This window comes from Scardinius erythrophthalmus (genome assembly GCF_964197995.2).
Source record: "Scardinius erythrophthalmus genome assembly, chromosome: 24".
Taxonomy (NCBI): domain Eukaryota; kingdom Metazoa; phylum Chordata; class Actinopteri; order Cypriniformes; family Leuciscidae; genus Scardinius; species Scardinius erythrophthalmus.
In genome coordinates, this window is record NC_138244.1 from 20165424 (window position 1) to 20182753 (window position 17330).

Consider the following 17330-nt stretch of genomic DNA (forward strand, 5'->3'; position numbering starts at 1 on the left):
TGATAGATTTATTTCGTGTCTTTCCTAGAATGGCCAGTTTGTGACTTTGCGAGATAAACAACATAAAGTAGCACTGGTATTACAAAACATTCAGTGACACATACCAATCAAATACAGACGTGACATAAATAACACGTTTGAAAAAACATTAATGTAGCCTACTTTAATTCGTTTAATTGATATTTTAAATATCACAAAATTAGGCTACTTATTTAGGATTTTATGGCACAATTACGTCAGTAGGCTATAGGTGTTCGATTAATCAGTCAGTCACTACTGGAGGTGTCGCAACACGGTGGCATGTTCCGCGACTCGGTGTCAGTCAGGTGTCATGTCAGTGTCAGTGTGTCGCGATGTCAGTGGCACATGCCAATAATGTCAGTGACACATGCCACTATCCACTGGCACATGCCAATGAAGACCGGATGTGCCACCGGATGTGCCAATGCGCATAGTGACATGTGCCATTGGCTTCTGTGCGTCAGATGCCATGTCACTTAATGTTAATACCGCCTCTCCGGCTGCAGTGAGAGGAGGAGTGAAAAAAGCGCAGGCAAGACGGACAGTTCTCTCTTCTCGCAGTGGATCTGACACCTGTGAGATCAAAGATGGATATCGCGGGATTCACCGGATTCACGCTCGTGCACAGTGTTGCTAATAAACTGGATAGAATTTAAGTTCTGTTGCTTTTATGAAAATAAATAGAATGAACAAGACACCCAAAGTAGCCTACTTATTTAATTCCATTCCAAATACATGTTTATCAGTCTTTTTTTCTTTAATACAATACGGTACAATACCCTATTGTACCGAATTTTGGTTGTAGTACCACCAGAGTTCCACTGGGGGCGATCGCCATGAGTGCAAAATGAATGGGAGTCAATGGGGCTAGACGGCTAAATTCATAGACATAATATACATAGACGCCCTATTGGCCGCTTTGGAACGTTGCTGCGATACGTCAACGCGTCCGCCATTTTGTGGAGGGCAAGACTGCGCTGTAATCAAATGCAAGTAAACTGCTGAGCTGCGGTTTTTCTGTATAAAAACCAAAAAAAAAAAATACATTTACCAACCGATTTCGGTGGTTTGTATGTGGTGTACAAAAAAAGTTCCATCTGTAGTTAGTTAAACTCTCGATAGATAGACTTATATATTTTATTTTTTTTTTAATAAGGAATGGCCAAAGCTCTTGTCATGTATTTAGCTTTTCATTCTTGGATAAGAATTGTGAACACCCCCATACTGAGATATAATTTAATTTTCACATTAAATTAAATAAAGTTTCTTATTGTGGGAAAAGCATATTCTGTCATTGACCCGATTTTAGCAATAACAAAGATAACTGATGGATCATTTTATGGTAATATGATATGGTACAACTACAGTGCAATGCAAATAGTAAATATAAGATAAAGTGAGAGGTAGGCTAATAGTAAATAGTTTAGTCAATAAAATAAACAAACAGTATACAGTAAATAAAATAGTAATGAAAAGTATAATTATATAATATCATATGTACTAATATAATAATAATAATAATATATTGATAATAGCATATAGTTTATGTATACTATAATAATAGCAGTAGAATATGAAATATCAATTACAGAATATAGACAATAAAAAATAATAGGTTAAATAGTTACTATGAATAGTAAAATAATTTGACAGCATAACTATAATAGATTGATAATTGTAAGTGGTATATTATTATAATAACAATAATAAATAATGTAAATTTATACATTTTAAAATATTATTACATAGGCTATATAAAATAAAATGACGCAACCCTGTCTCTTTTTGTTAAATTTCAGTTTTTAAAAGGTATAAGAAGCTATACAAATCAAGAAATAAAGTAAACGACCCAGTCAAACATACAGCAGGCTACACTGTTATAATAGCCTAAATATATTAAGTTATGAAACTTCACTTTGCCCTCAGCCAAAACAATCTGCCAAGGAACAAATCGTTAGCCTCATAGCATAATTGCCTAAGTCAAGTTATTTTAAATATAACTTAGGCAATTATGCTATGAGGCTAACGAAATTATAGATTAATGAAACCAAAGATCGCCCGTTAGATATACACAAGACGAATTATTCTCACTAGACTGACAGCGACGAACGTCAGAACTCAGAAGCGGTGTACGACATGCACTATAGCCGAGGCAAGGCTGTTCTCGGCGGGGTACATGAGCGCTGAACGCCCGCGGGGATCGCTGGATCTCACAACTCCGAAACCGTCAGATAACATTTTTAAAAAGGCGCTATCTTTATAAATAAACCACAAATTTGAGCTTTAAACAACTACATTGTCGACTGAAAAACTCTTAAAACTACATTTCGTGACACAATAACAGTAGTATTTTTAAATTTCGTGGCCTTTCTCCTCTGAAAATAAAAATAGTAAATGAAATGCAACCAGAAACAAATTTTCAGTTTTGCTTGAGAAAGGTAATTCCCTGAGACCTGTTTTCAATTGTGTGGCGATTTGTAAAGCCCCAAGCAGCACAAGAAATAGGCATTTTTCTCAATTCTCGTTATTGAGAGGTATGGGAAAGTTGCCCTCCGCAGTATGGCGGCGCCGTTGACGTACGATCCAGCGGCCAATAGGGCGTCTATGTATATTATGTCTATGGCTAAATTTGTCTCTTTCACCCGATTGCCGTTGAGAAATCTCAGATCTGATTGTAGATTTTGCAAGTTCAACATGGGTTTTAGGTCAAAAGTTGAATGAACGAGTACTTATGTCGTTTTGATTTCTTACAGGTTGAGTTGTTGTTACCCATTACACGCTAGCATTCTGCTAATGACGTCAGCATTCTGACGTCATTGACATTTTGAAAGACTTTTTAAAGCAAATAAGTGACACCCTAACACCCAGCAATGTGTAATTTCTTTGCATCTCCTTTCGAATACAACATTCAAATTACTAGACAAAAAATTATATCCTGAGAAAAGTGGATTTTGAGGGGTATACCGCCATTGACCTCCATTCATTCTGCACTCGTCCTGTGAGCGCCCTCATATGGAATCAGAGAGGAACTGCAACCAGTTCAGAAGCCGGAAGTATAGTGAGAGTGAAACTTCTCGCCATATTAGACATTCTCTGATGGTATCCAGGCTGCCTACCCAGGCTACTTATGTTGTACATTGCCTGCAAACAACTTGACACACCACAAACACGTCATTTTACTGACTGCTTAGTTCAATGCAGGATTTGCAAATGTTTGCTCTTGAAAGATGGGTCACCCAGTTTATTTGGACCAGCTCCTCAGAATCACAACCTGTAAGTATGATTAATTATTGATGTATTTTCTACCAGGTGTTCAAAATACTTAGTTTTGTGTACGTTTTCGGCTTACCGTCTTACTAAAATACTTATGCTAATTCGCTGTGGGCGACTATTACCTAAAACTGTGTCTATTAATGCAGATTGTCTGTCGTTCTTACTACTTTGAATAAAGATAAAGGATGGAGCAATATTTGTTTTACAAAAATTCACATTAGTGCTCTGCGAACATTTGCACCATTATTGATACAGTCCCCGCATGTGCACTGCAATAAACTGCAAGCATACACATCGCTTTGTTGTTGGACATAAACTTGTTAATGCTGATGGTGAGGAATTACAGTTGTTCTCTTACGAGAGGTCTCTCGTACTGCATAATATCTTACGCTAGGGGAAAATCTCTTTTCTGCGAGATATTGAAGCCAAAAATTATCATTTTATTATTTTGAAATAATGTAAAACGCGTTGTGGCAGCATGCAGACATAGACAAGACGGCTCGCGCGCCTATTGGCTGCCCTGCGGCAACTGCAGCAGCCTATCGAGAGGCCTCTCGTGACGTCAGATACAATGGGGGCGCTTCGCGCCCACTGCGTCACGTCCCACCGAAACAGGCGTGGCCTGGGCCTATAAATACAGCTCGACAGGCTGATAGAATCTGATTTTTTATCTCTTCAGCGAAGCTCACGCATCGCTGGATCCCGAGAGGAAGAAGCCGCGCCGTCTGAGAAAGCCTTCTGTGGGACAAGCCTTTGCATCTGAAGCCGCTGGCCGACAACTCGCCGCCTTCAGTTGCCGTTCCTGCTATCCGGCGTTTATATCCTTTTTCTCTGCTAAGTGTGTGTTCGCCGCTGCAACTCACACTCTCATCCTAAAAAAGCCGAGCGTCTTTTTCAAGATGCCTCGTACCCTCTGTGGCTTGTGCCGAGCCCCACTCAGCGACGGGGACCGCCATGTCATCTGCGTTTCTGGGTGAGGATCACGCAGCTCTCGCGCTCGCTGACAGCGGCTGCCCTCACTGCGAGCTAATGCCCATGGTGACTCTGAGGACTCGCCTGGCATCTTTCACCGAGACTGCACCTCCGCCCGCTGCGGTGGCGCGCTGTAAAAAAGCGACGTGCTCAGCGGGTCCCGGAACCTCTATCCCGCGAAAGCTCGCCGGTTCGCCGCCTGGCATCGGGCAGTGAGAACCCGAGACCACGCACTCGCTCTGGTGGCCGCCGCCCCCCTCCGCGTGGGCCCCAGCCTAAGATTGTGATAAAGCCCGAGGCCTCAAAGTCTTCCTAGCCCGCCTAGGAAAACAACGGTGTTCGAGTCTCGCTGCGGCCAGACTTCCACCAAAACCTCTCGCTCGTTCAGTTCCAGAAAATGCGACTGTTCCAGTGTATTTTGAAGAAAACAAGCCGGTACCACAGCCTGTTTGCCTGCACACAAACACTGTTTTTACGGCGACCCAGATAAATCTCATAAAGAGTGTATTTCTGGTATTCCGGCCACAGTCGATGGTGTTATGAGTGTGGTAAAAATGCCCACAGCCCAGGGCTCATTACTACACACAAACACAGCCCGCCACATTCCAGGGCTCACACAAATAAAATCGACTCATGTCGATTGTGCATTAAATTGTAGTGAATGTGCCCACAACCCAGTGCCCACAAACACTACACACTGCATGTCTCACGGTTTCTGTAAAAACTAAACCAACACACATACAGTCAGCTCAAGCGGTTTCTGTAAAAATGAAACGAACGCACATACAGTCAGCTCAAGCCGACTGTGTTTTCAGTGTAGTAAATGTGCCCACTGTCCTGCGCCCACATTCACTCACAGACATGACAAGCACCACAGGGCTCCCCCCGCTCGCTCTCTCTCAGCAAGCCACCATAGGATCAGCGCGCCCCCTGCCTCGAACGCTGCAAGCACGGCGTTTATGTTACAGAATACCGAAGCTCTCCGGTCGCCACCATGTCGCGGCCAGAGCCCAGATCTCATTCATTGCCTAGCTATTCATGCAAGTGCATGGGCAAAGCTTCCCGGGGTATCAGAATGGGCACTGAACATTATAAAGAGGCTATTCACTACAGTTCGCTTGACGTCCCCGCCGTTGCGCTGCGCGAATCGAAACTACGATAGAAAGGAAGTAGCACATCTACTTCGAGCCGAAATAGCGAAACTGTTGAGCAAAGGGGCCATAGAGCCTTTATCTCAAGCTCAGAGCGCAGGGGGTCTATACAGTAGACATTTTCTGGTACCGAAAATAGACGGGGGTCTCAGACCCATTCTAGATCTAAGACACCTGAACAAAGTGCTTTTGAAACGCCGGTTCAGAATGCTCACAACCAGGAAAATCCTCACGCAAATTTTATTTAGTTTATGTCAATAGATTTGAAGGACACGTATTTCCAAATACAAATAGCGTCACGTCACAGGCGATTTTTGAGATTCGCCTTCGAGGGCCAGGCATACCAATACACAGTCCTGCAGTTCGGCCTGTCCCTAGCCCCCCGTACATTTACAATGTGCATGGACGCGGCGCTTGCACCCCTGAATCTTCGGGGCATGCGAGTTTTGAACTACTTGGACGATTGGCTGATTCTAGCTCTATCTCACTCAGAGCTCATAGAACACAGGACCATATTACTCGAACATCTCGAGAATCTAGGTCTCAAAGTCAATTGGGCGAAGAGTTCACTGTCTCCCAGTTAGAGAATATCTTTTCTGGGCACAGAACTGGACTCGCTGTCTATGAAAGCACAACTAGCGCCACAGCGCAGACTGAATATTCAGCGCATGACGAAATCCTTCCGCTGCTGCACTATAGTCCCGCTCAGAAAGTTTCAGAAAATGCTGGGTCTTATGGCCTCAGCATCATCAGTACTCCAGCTGGGTCTGCTTCGCATGCGCCCACTACAGTTCTGGTTGAAAGCGCGAGTACCGTGTCGAGCGTGGACCTCCGGTCATTTTCGCCTCAAGGTCAATCAGAAATGTGTCTCAGCTCTGAAATCTTGAAGAGCGACCGACTGGTACCGGTCAGGTGTAAGCCTGGGGACTTCCTCGAGTGTGAAGGTGGTGTCTACGGACGCCTCCACCTCGGGATGGGGAGCGCTGCTCGATGGCAGACCGTTCTTCGGCCAGTGGTCAGAACGGGAAAAGCTTCTACACATAAACTGCCTGGAGATGATGGCAGTCGACAACGCGCTGAGGTGCTTTTGTCCCCAGATAAAAGGACACCACGTCTTGGTCCGTTCGGACAACATGTCGGTGGTGGCCTATATAAATCGCCAAGGAGATATCAGGTCCCGAAACCTTTACAGGCTGACGGAGCGCCTCCTGGTCTGGGCTCAGCACAATCTGCGCTCGTTGAGAGCAGCGCACGTGCCAGGCCACCTGAATATGGGACCAGACAGACTGTCCAGGAACAATGTACCGGCAGGAGAATGGTCTCTACACCCGCAGACAGTCCAACTGCTGTGGAAGACATTCGGCAGAGCGAAGGTAGACCTGTTTGTGTCTCAGGAAAACGCTCACTGTCCGGAGTTTTTCTCCAAGAGTAGGGATGCACTGGCCCACGTCTGGCCCCGCTGCCCGCTCTATGCTTTTCCCCCCATCACTCCTGCCTCAGGTATTAGAGCGAATCAGGGAAAACGGATGCTCAGTGCTACGTTCCCGGTTCTGATGCAGCTGACAAGCACTGCCCCATGGCCGATACCAGTGAGGAGGGACCTCCTCTCTCAGGCCAAGGGCTCGATCTGGCATCCTCGCCCAGAGCTTTGGTCCCTACATGCGTGGGCCATCAACGGGTACCCGCTAACCTCCCAGTGGGAGTGTTAAACACGATCACACTGGCTAGGGCCCCGTCTACTAGACGGCTCTATTCCTCGAAATGGTCTGTGTTCTCTAGCTGGTGCACAGCTCGTGGCATATCACCCCTAGACTGTGGGGTGACGGAGGTTCTCTCCTTCTTGCAAGAGCTACTGGATAAGGGCAGAACCCCATCCACGCTCAAGGTTTACGCGGCGGCCATAGCAGCGTTTACTAAACCAACGCTTGGCCAGTCACTTGGAAGGAACGATCTGGTCATTCGCTTCCTTAGAGGAGCTAAGAGGCTGAGTCCTCCCAGACCTCCCTCAGTCCCCATGTGGGACCTTTTCTTCGGTTCTGGAAACCATGAAAGGTGCCCCATTCGAGCCAATTCAATCAATAGAAAGTGTGTGTGTGTGTGTGTGTGTGTGTGTCTGTGTGTGACACTGTATGGTTGCTGCCACTGAGGTATAGCCCCATCGACGTGGTTGTGTATGATTTGGCAATAGGGGACAGCTGGTGAAAATCGGGCCGACTCCCCGAATTTTGTAAACATGTTTAAAAATTATCGGGAAGTCGGAGGTGCTTGTAATTCTGTAATTCCTCTCAGACGCTGCGAGCTGCGACCACGCGAGCATCACCGATTCCACTCGATTTCTCCCGAGTGAAAAAAATCATCTGCGAGCTCGTAAAAACAGCAAAAATCACACCGTGTACGCCCGCCGTCTTGCCTGTCTGCATGCTGCCGCAACGCGTTTTAAGCCTGGTTCACACGGCAGGATAATTAGGCCGATTTTAGCCCCGATTCACCCCTTCCGACAATCTTAAGGATGCTCCGAATATCGTAAAATAATCTGATCAGATATTCCTGCCATGTGTGGTGTGTTAAGACTGCTCTCGTCTGCTCGGAAGGACTTCAGGACCGCTCCGATCTCAAATCGGGGATATCCAACATGTTGGATTGTTTTGGCCCGATTTCTCCTCGTGTGTGGTGTCCCCCGGGGGCAAACGAGCACACAGCCTGTGGACTGTGGCGTGTAGATTTTTTCTTTCATCCATTGGCTGCTCTATACTAGCCTATAGTATTTTATCACGCTATCATTCATTCAAGAGCTAAGAATCAATTCAAGCGCGATAAAACGCAAAAAAGAACTTAAATCTGTACTGGCGGCGCGCTGTCTGTAAATCTCCTCTCTGTGTGATGCACACACACACAGAACTCATGCGCACAGAATGCTGCTTCAGACAGCGCGCTGCCGCATTGAGTTCTCTTTCACGCTTGAACGGACAAAAACACACAAAAGTATGCCAAAATGTTCACTTTGTCGAGTATCCTCGTAAGCACAGTAATAAATTACGTTTGATCTCGAGGGATTTTGCGAGATTTCCCGTCTGATCTGGGAATGCTCGGGAGTCAAATGGGCTTTATGCACAGCTGCACTACTTCCTGAACTTCAGGCAGGTCCTTTGTTTACTGTCTGCCATTATTGGACCAACTGATTAATCCAGGTGGTCAGGCACACCTGGATTAATCAGTTTGTCCAATAAAGGCAGACAGGAAACAAAGGACCTGCCTGAAGTTCAGGAAGTGGTGCAGCTGTGCATAAAGCCCATTGGTTTGTGTGTGATGTGTTGATTTTGCCGTGTGGCTGCGCACCACACACTGTATGACCAAAACTGTTAGACCCGTGATTTTTTATCGCCGTGTGTGGGGTCTCTCAGGTTTGGAAAATCGGCCGACAATTTTAAAATCGTCCCATGTGAACCAGGCTTTACATTATTTCAAAATTAAGGATAATTTTTGGCTTCAGTATCTCGCGGAAAAGAGATTTCCCCTAGCGTAAGATATTACGCAGTACTCGTTCCCTCTTCTAGAGAGAACCGAGGTTACGTTAGTAACCGAGTATGTTACATCTCATAATGTACCTCAAACTGAGTAGCGTTTCACTGAGAAACGTCCTGGGGTGCGTTTCCCGAAAGCATCGTTGGCCAACTATGGTCGCAAGTTCCGTCGTTACCAATAGAGTTCAATGGACATTGCGATGAACTTGCGACCATATTTGGCCAACGATGCTTTCGGGAAACGCACCCCTGCTCGAGTCATCCTTGGATGGAGGTTCGTGTTGAATAACTAGCTCTTCCAATGTTTCATCATCAGATATCATCGTTACTTTTATTTACAGTGTGTACAATCGCTGAAATTTAGGAAGCCTTCAGACAGAGCTGAGTTCAGTTATGATGTACGCTGTAAGCGGTAGACCAATCACAACAGACTGGGCCGAGACCGATTCATCCGACGAGTCGTTTAAGAATCATTGAAAAATGTGGTGATTTGCAATGTAAATTATGAGAAAATGAAAGTGTTTTTTTTTTTTTTTTTACTTTTGATGCATGTAAACCTGTTGTACAATTTATTATTTACAACAATTACTCTGGGCTGTTGCAGTTCTGGATGAATTCCTGAATGAATCATTTCTGGATTTATTGAAAAAATACAACTAAAAAAAATGGTTCATTCACAGTTCATTGGAAATAAAGCAGGTTAGACTCGGTGTTCAGTGAATGATAACTTAAATTCAGTTCTGTTTTTCACACAATCATTTGACTTCAGAAGAATAGTTAGTCTTACTGTATGTAACATATTTATGACACTTTTTGGTCATGGAGCTCAACAGCTCCAGTCCACATTCACTTTTAATAAACTCTTCATAAATTCGCTCTATGGGGAAAAAAAGGTTTGGAAATGACAGAATATTAATTTCTGGGTGAACTGTCTATCCCTTTAACTTGTGGTTTAACAGTTATGGGTTAGGAGCGTAGGCCTATAAATATTCTAGCAAATAAGACTGACAAATTCACTTTATGTAAACATCTCTGCAAAGACTGATTATTTGCATCACAGGTGGTGTATAGTTTCAAAGCTGTGGATCAGAAAGGACCTGAATGACCTGCTAAACTAGATAAAGGTGGCCTTCAGGTCTGAGACGCAATGCTGAAGAAGAAGCATTGTGATGAAAACACTGTAGGGGACAAACTGCATACACACTTCAACAGAACAATGTGAAGCAAAGAGGGAGTGAACAACAGCCTGGTAACCTTCTGCAACTAACAGCAAACACAAACTGACTGCAAGTTACTTTCGTTTACGTTGAGAGTACACTGCAGTCCAACTGAACGCACATTTTACCAATTCCAAACCACATCAATCTTAATAATATTTAAGATAATATTTAAGATCTATTTATTTGTATATCTAATCATTTAGAAGTGATATATAATTGTTAACAAGAGCTGGAAGTGAAAAACTTGCTAGATATACATATACTGTATATATATATATATACATACACAGTAGTGGTTCAGCCTAAGAAAATTGACATATTATTGACATAAAATTGACATATACACTCACCTAAAGGATTATTAGGAACACCTGTTCAATTTCTCATTAATGCAATTATCTAATCAACCAATCACATGGCAGTTGCTTCAATGCATTTAGGGGTGTGGTCCTGGTTAAGACAATCTCCTGAACTCCAAACTGAATGTCAGAATGGGAAAGAAAGGTGATTTAAGCGATTTTGAGCATGGCATGGTTGTTGGTGCCAGACGGGCCGGTCTGAGTATTTCACAATCTGCTCAGTTACTGGGATTTTCACGCACAACCATTTCTAGGGTTTACAAAGAATGGTGTGAAAAGGGAAAAACATCCAGTATGCGGCAGTCCTGTGGGCGAAAATGCCTTGTTGATGCTAGAGGTCAGAGGAGAATGGGCCGACTGATTCAAGCTGATAGAAGAGCAACTTTGACTGAAATAACCACTCGTTACAACCGAGGTATGTAGCAAAGTATTTGTGAAGCCACAACATGCACAACCTTGAGGCGGATGGGCTACAACAGCAGAAGACCCCACCGGGTACCACTCATCTCCACTAAAAATAGGAAAAAGAGGCTACAATTTGCACAAGCTCACCAAAATTGGACAGTTGAAGACTGGAAAAATGTTGCCTGGTCTGATGAGTCTCGATTTCTGTTGAGACATTCAGATGGTAGAGTAAGAATTTGGCGTAAACAGAATGAGAACATGGATCCATCATGCCTTGTTACCACTGTGCAGGCTGGTGGTGGTGGTGTAATGGTGTGGGGGATGTTTTCTTGGCACACTTTAGGCCCCTTAGTGCCAATTGGGCATCGTTTAAATGCCACGGCCTACCTGAGCATTGTTTCTGACCATGTCCATCCCTTTATGACCACCATGTACCCATCCTCTGATGGCTACTTCCAGCAGGATAATGCACCATGTCACAAAGCTCGAATCATTTCAAATTGGTTTCTTGAACATGACAATGAGTTCACTGTACTAAAATGGCCCCCACAGTCACCAGATCTCAACCCAACAGAGCATCTTTGGGATGTGGTGGAACGGGAGCTTCGTGCCCTGGATGTGCATCCCACAAATCTCCATCAAATGCAAGATGCTATCCTATCAATATGGGCCAACATTTCTAAAGAATGCTTTCAGCACCTTGTTGAATCAATGCCACGTAGAATTAAGGCAGTTCTGAAGGCTAAAGGGGGTCAAACACAGTATTAGTATGGTGTTCCTAATAAACCTTTAGGTGAGTGTATATATATATATATATATATATATTAAATAAGACCAGAGATCATTTAAATATCAAGTTGTTTATTTTGTTGCATTGTAAATCATATAGAGTCAAGAAACAACTGAAAGATCATGTTACGTATGTGAATGAATCATGTCCATTTCTTTCTTAAGAGTTTTTGTAAACAAAATATGGCAAGAAATATTTTTTTCAAACTCTTTTATCAGCATATACACCTATATATCCATAAATAAGTATTTCTACCTTCAACAAATAATATATTAACTCACATTTCATTCCACTAAAAATTACAACTAAAAAACATTTCAGCCCCCAATGGCTGTTCCATTTCCATTTCCGTTTCCTACATACATATTTCCATTCGCCATTCTTGTTTTAAACAATATACAATAACTACAGGCCTTTAGGTCTGCGTTTTAAGTGTCAAAGACAAAATGGAGAATAAACATCTTAAGACAGACACTTCTCGACTTGTAGCATTGGATGTTTTGTTCAACACATGAGGTGTGGTTTTGTGTCATAATTAATAACACAGCGACAGCTCATTTAGGTTTTTTCAACAAAACTTCGTGGCACTAAAGTCTGTATAAAATGCACAACCTAAATGACTGTTTTCATGGCAGCTAGGTTGAAAAATAAATTATACAAACAAACATTTGGGTGACACTTTATAATTATTTCCATGATTTTAACAAGTCTATAACAAACAGTATCAAATGACCATCATATAATGTTTAACAGAATGTTAATTTATAAGGGCCTATTTGTGCCATTTCATAATCATCTTAGAAGTCAATTATTTTATGAATTTTACAGAAAATACTACACTGAATTGGTTATTCTTAATATTTCATTATGATTTATATATGCTCAATTACTCATTTTAGTTATATTTATTGATTTTTTTTTATTAATACATTTTTTCCATCATCCACATAATGAGACTGACTTAGCACAAATGGCCCTTCATAATAATTCATGTACATTCACAAATGTACTCCTGATTCATGTATTATCAGTATATTCATACTTGAATGTACATGAACTGCTGGTCTGCGGTTTGTTATTAAAGTGTCATTAATGAAAGCGATCATAAAGTGACAGCCACATTTGATTGGTTTATTTTCGAACAGCCATGTACTAGAACATGTAACAGGACTTTTGGTTTAATGGGTGACGAAGAGAAAATTACAAAATATACAGGAACACTGTTTAAATAGTACTAGACAATCACTTTCATATTAAACCTTTTGAATTGAGAACTCAAGTCCACCCACTTCATTTCTGTCTTTCACCAACATTTCTGACCAGCAGTACCTTAACACATTTTCCCCTGCAAAAAACATTAAAATATTTATTTTCCAAACTACAGTCCTTTTTATAATTCATCATTAATAATAAAAACATACAAAAAGCGATTTGACAGTATTTTACATAATCATATTCCTTTAAAAACTGTATAAATATTAAAACATTTGAACTAGATTTGCACTCATTTCCAGGAGCTATCTGCATGTGAACAGCTCTGGGTTGGTTTTCTGCACCTCTTGGCATTTGGTCTTTCAAACGTCCCGTCAGATTGATCCGTCAAGTAATGGATATGCTGAATGCCTGTTTTGTTCAGAGATTAGTTCCTGTATATAGTGGTTGGACTTGTAGTGCAGGGAGTCACAGTGAGGCGTCAGACATTGGCACCAAACAATGACCGATAGCTTTGTCTATCTTCTCGTGCCAAAGCTGAAATCACACGTTTAGTAATTTAAGTTCTCAGCTATTACACTGATCAGCCACTCTTCATCAGCACGTCCATCATACATGTGAAGAAGGTCACCTCGGCGAAGGCCTGTTGTAGTATCCTCTGTGCCAGTGTAGCAGCGGCAATGCCAAGCATTTCTTGAAGTGCTCCAGTTCGGCCTGCATACGCTCTCTCTTCAGCGCCAGATTGTGCTTCTGTGCCAACAGCTCCTAAATATGGGGGAAATAGAGAAAAAGTCATGCCCTGCATCCGAATATGCCTACTTTCAAACTATCCACCTTATTAACCTAAGAGTGGCAAATTGGTGTAGGTTTTTGCAAGCGACACATAACTTGAGACTATTTATCCCTTAAACACATACCTCGGGTCTTCCCCGGGACGCCATTAACTACCCTCCTCCTCATTCATTTTTTTTTTTTTTTTTTTTTTTTTTAAAGTTAGACATCAACCTTTTTAGTATTCCTCAGTCAATTCATTATAAACAATACAAGAAAATATATACATAAAAAATCATAAAAGAATGTCTGTTTTTCCATTGGTGTTTTTGTAAAAGCTTTATAGGGTCCTAACTATGAAAGCTTGTTTCCGCCACAGAAGAATAAAAAATAAAAAAGGTAATTGTGACCTTTTTTCTCACAATTGCCTTTTTTATTTCTTATAAAGTCACAATTCTGACTTTATAACACATAATTTCGAGTTTATATCACGCAATTCTGACTTTATAATTCACAATTGCGTATTATAAAGTCAGAATTGCAAGATATAAATTCGCAATTATGAGGAAAAAAAGTCAGAATTGCGAGTTTATTTCTCGCAATTGTTAGCTATGGAAGCTTGTTTCTGCCACAGAATGAAACATTTTAAAAGATAATTGAGACTTTATATCACGCAATTCTGACTTTATATCACAAAATTCTGAGAAATAAAGTCAGAATTGTGAGATGTAAACTCGCAATTATCTTTTAAAATGTTTTATTCTATGGCGGAAACAAGCTTCCATAGTTAATGACCCGAGGTGTGTAACAGTGCAAGTATTTTTTTTTTCTGCACAACAATAATTGAATATTTGATGATGAAGTGCAATTCACATTTATTCAACAAGGTGGCAGTGTCTGATACACAATGATTTAGTGACGTTACACTCATAGTTACCGCAGGCAGAAAACAAAATAATAGGAAATATCATCAGCAAAACTTGAAATGGTTCGGAGATTTACAGCAGAACAAGTACTGAACGCAGTCTAATATTAGTGTCACAGTCACTTGATCTGGTGAAGAAGCTGTCAGCGATCAAAATATTGATTTTGAAGATGTTGAAAATGATAGTTTTGAGAATATGTTTGAGATGGTGAATATGAGCCAGATGCTGAATATACTGGGAAATGAGCTCTGATGAGGACAGTGATGATGGTATTAAACATCTGCTCAAACTGAACCCTTCCAAGCTCCAAAATATAACAAAATATACTTTATTTTATCCTTCTGTAAATGTTACTCTAATATCAGGAGAGTTTTATATTATCATGACAGGTACAGATCCATCCATGTTAGATATTGATCCGGGTCGCTAAAGACCCGAATATGTAATAATGACTGGCGAAACATTCATGCATTTAAGGGTTAATGGAAATCAATAACACCCCCCTTACTTTTTCAATAGCCAAAAGGTGTAAACAATGTGTTAACATGATTTTAGTGTAGAAAAACATTTTACACATAATAATATAAAAAACCTATATAATATAGAGATACCAAAATAATATATTCTTACCCTCATGCTATGAGAAAGCTGTTCGGCGGTCAGAGTGAGATTGTAATGCTGCGTCTCTAGGCGTCTACACTCGCTCTGGAGAACCTGGTGCTCTATACTTCTCTCTGAAAGAGACGTGGAAAGAGAAAGAAAAGTAAATCACTATAATCATACAGTAAAAAACACTCAGAAAAGACTATATCCTGTCCACAGACAAATCAATGCAGTCTAAAGGCGCCCTCACATTTACTGTTGTTTGGCGAATTTGAGATGAAATCCAGTCATTTCAATAAGAATTCACAAGATTGGGGAATTCTCTTGAGGGCGAAAGATTTCTCCATGCAGATTTTGCAGTGTGTTTAAGTTTGTCACGCAGATTTGCCACATTGACCAACAGAAAGATGCTTGATTTGAAAGTGACTTCATACATCGCTACACTATTGAAAATAGACACAATTTTGACCACACCTTAAAGGAGGAGTTCACTTCAGAATGAAAATTTCCTGATAATTTACTCACCCCCATGTTATCCAAGATATTCATGTCTTTCTTTCTTCAGTCGAAAAGAAATAAGTTTTTTTAGGAAAACATTCTAGGATTTTTCTCCATATAGTGGACTTCACCAGGGTCCAACGGTTTGAAGGTCCAAATTGCAGTTTCAATGCAGCTTCAAAGGCTCTACACGATCCCAGATGAGGAATAAAAGTCTAATCTAGTGAAACAATCAGCCATTTTCTAAAAAATGTAAGAAATATATATACTTTTTAACCACAAATGCTCGTCTTGCACATCCACGACTTAACGCATTACGTAATCACGTTGGAAAGGTCAGGCGGTAACCTGACGTAGGTGGAAAATGTAGGGTAGGGCGAAAAACGCCATCTTATTTTCTCCTCCAACTTTAAAATCATCCAACATCATTGTTTTACCTTTTATTTATTTATTATTTTTTGTAAAGGGCGTTTGACTTAGTCTTTGCACGTTTGCTTTGTAAACACTAGGTCGGTACTTCCCCCTATGTCACGCTTGACCTTTCAAGGTGAATACGTAATGTGTGGCGCATCACAGAGCTAGAGCAAGAAGAGCATTTGTGGTTAAACAGTATATAAATGTTTTTTGTTTTTGTTTTTTTTTACAAAAATGACCAATGGTTTGGCTAGATAAGACACTTATTCCTCGGCTGGGATCGTGTAGAGACTTTGAAGCTACATTGAAACTGCAATTTGGACCTTCAACCCGTTGGTTCACGTTGAAGTCCACTATCTGGAGAAAAATCCTGGAACGCTTTCCTAAAAAAATTTAATTTATTTTCGACTGAAGAAAGAAAGACATGAATATCTTAAATGACGTGGGAGTGAGTAAATTATCACGAAATTTTAAATCTGAAGTGAACGAATCCTTTAACACAACTATTCAATCTGCTCAGTTGCATTTTTAACTGGCTAAAAGTTCCTCATGTTCACATATTTATCCAAATAACGCAAGTTTGAATCTCCATATGCTGTAAACTCACCTTCCATGTACTCTTTGTACGCCTCAAATATAGATTCAATCCCATTCCACCTAGGACTGAAGGACTCCTCTTCCTCGTCTTCATCTGAACTGATGCCCTCCCCAGCTGAAAGGTCATTCCTCACCCCTGGAGAGTCGTGGAGGGCTGATAAATGGCAGGAGTGGCCATTGGTCTGTCCATTAGGGAGTTTGTTGAGCGCCCTCTGGAGGCCTGGAGGTGGATGTGCAGGCGGGTTGAACTGCTCGTTCGCTCCAATAGCAGCACCTGTTGGAACACGCAAAAAAAGGTCACGCAGGCTATACCGGTAATATGTATCTACATACATTGGGCCCGATCATACAACCGGCACAATGCAGCGCCAGACGCAACACAAGTGTTTTTTGCTAGTTTGAGCCTGACGCAGTTATCATTTTCACATCCTGCTCCACATTGTTTAAATAGCAAATGCATTTGCCCCAGTATGTGCGCCCATGGGCTGCTGGTCTGAAAACGAGGTGTGTTCAGGCGCATTGTTGACGCATTGCTATTTTGAGGCAACTGAAATAGACTGCACCATTGACCAACAAAAACTTGTTCTTAAGTCAATG

The 17330-nt window shown here is 41.5% G+C and overlaps 1 protein-coding gene and 1 long non-coding RNA gene across 2 annotated transcripts in view; one reads left to right on the plus strand and one right to left on the minus strand.

Moving 5' to 3' along the window:
- Nucleotides 1–16886, plus strand: part of LOC308685158 — a 26230-nt gene extending 9344 nt beyond the window's left edge. The window contains exon 3 of the long non-coding RNA XR_014029433.1: nucleotides 16777–16886. This is a non-coding gene — a long non-coding RNA (uncharacterized lncRNA). The remainder of the gene's footprint in view (nucleotides 1–16776) is intronic.
- gse1a (Gse1 coiled-coil protein a) overlaps nucleotides 11770–17330 on the minus strand; it is a 44955-nt gene continuing 39394 nt past the window's right edge. The window contains exons 14-16 of the mRNA XM_081356723.1: nucleotides 16744–17007; nucleotides 15252–15355; nucleotides 11770–13689 (exon numbers count right to left, since the gene is read on the minus strand). Coding sequence (XP_081212849.1) covers nucleotides 13552–13689; nucleotides 15252–15355; nucleotides 16744–17007 — 506 coding nt within the window. The 3' untranslated portion in view covers nucleotides 11770–13551. The remainder of the gene's footprint in view (nucleotides 13690–15251; nucleotides 15356–16743; nucleotides 17008–17330) is intronic.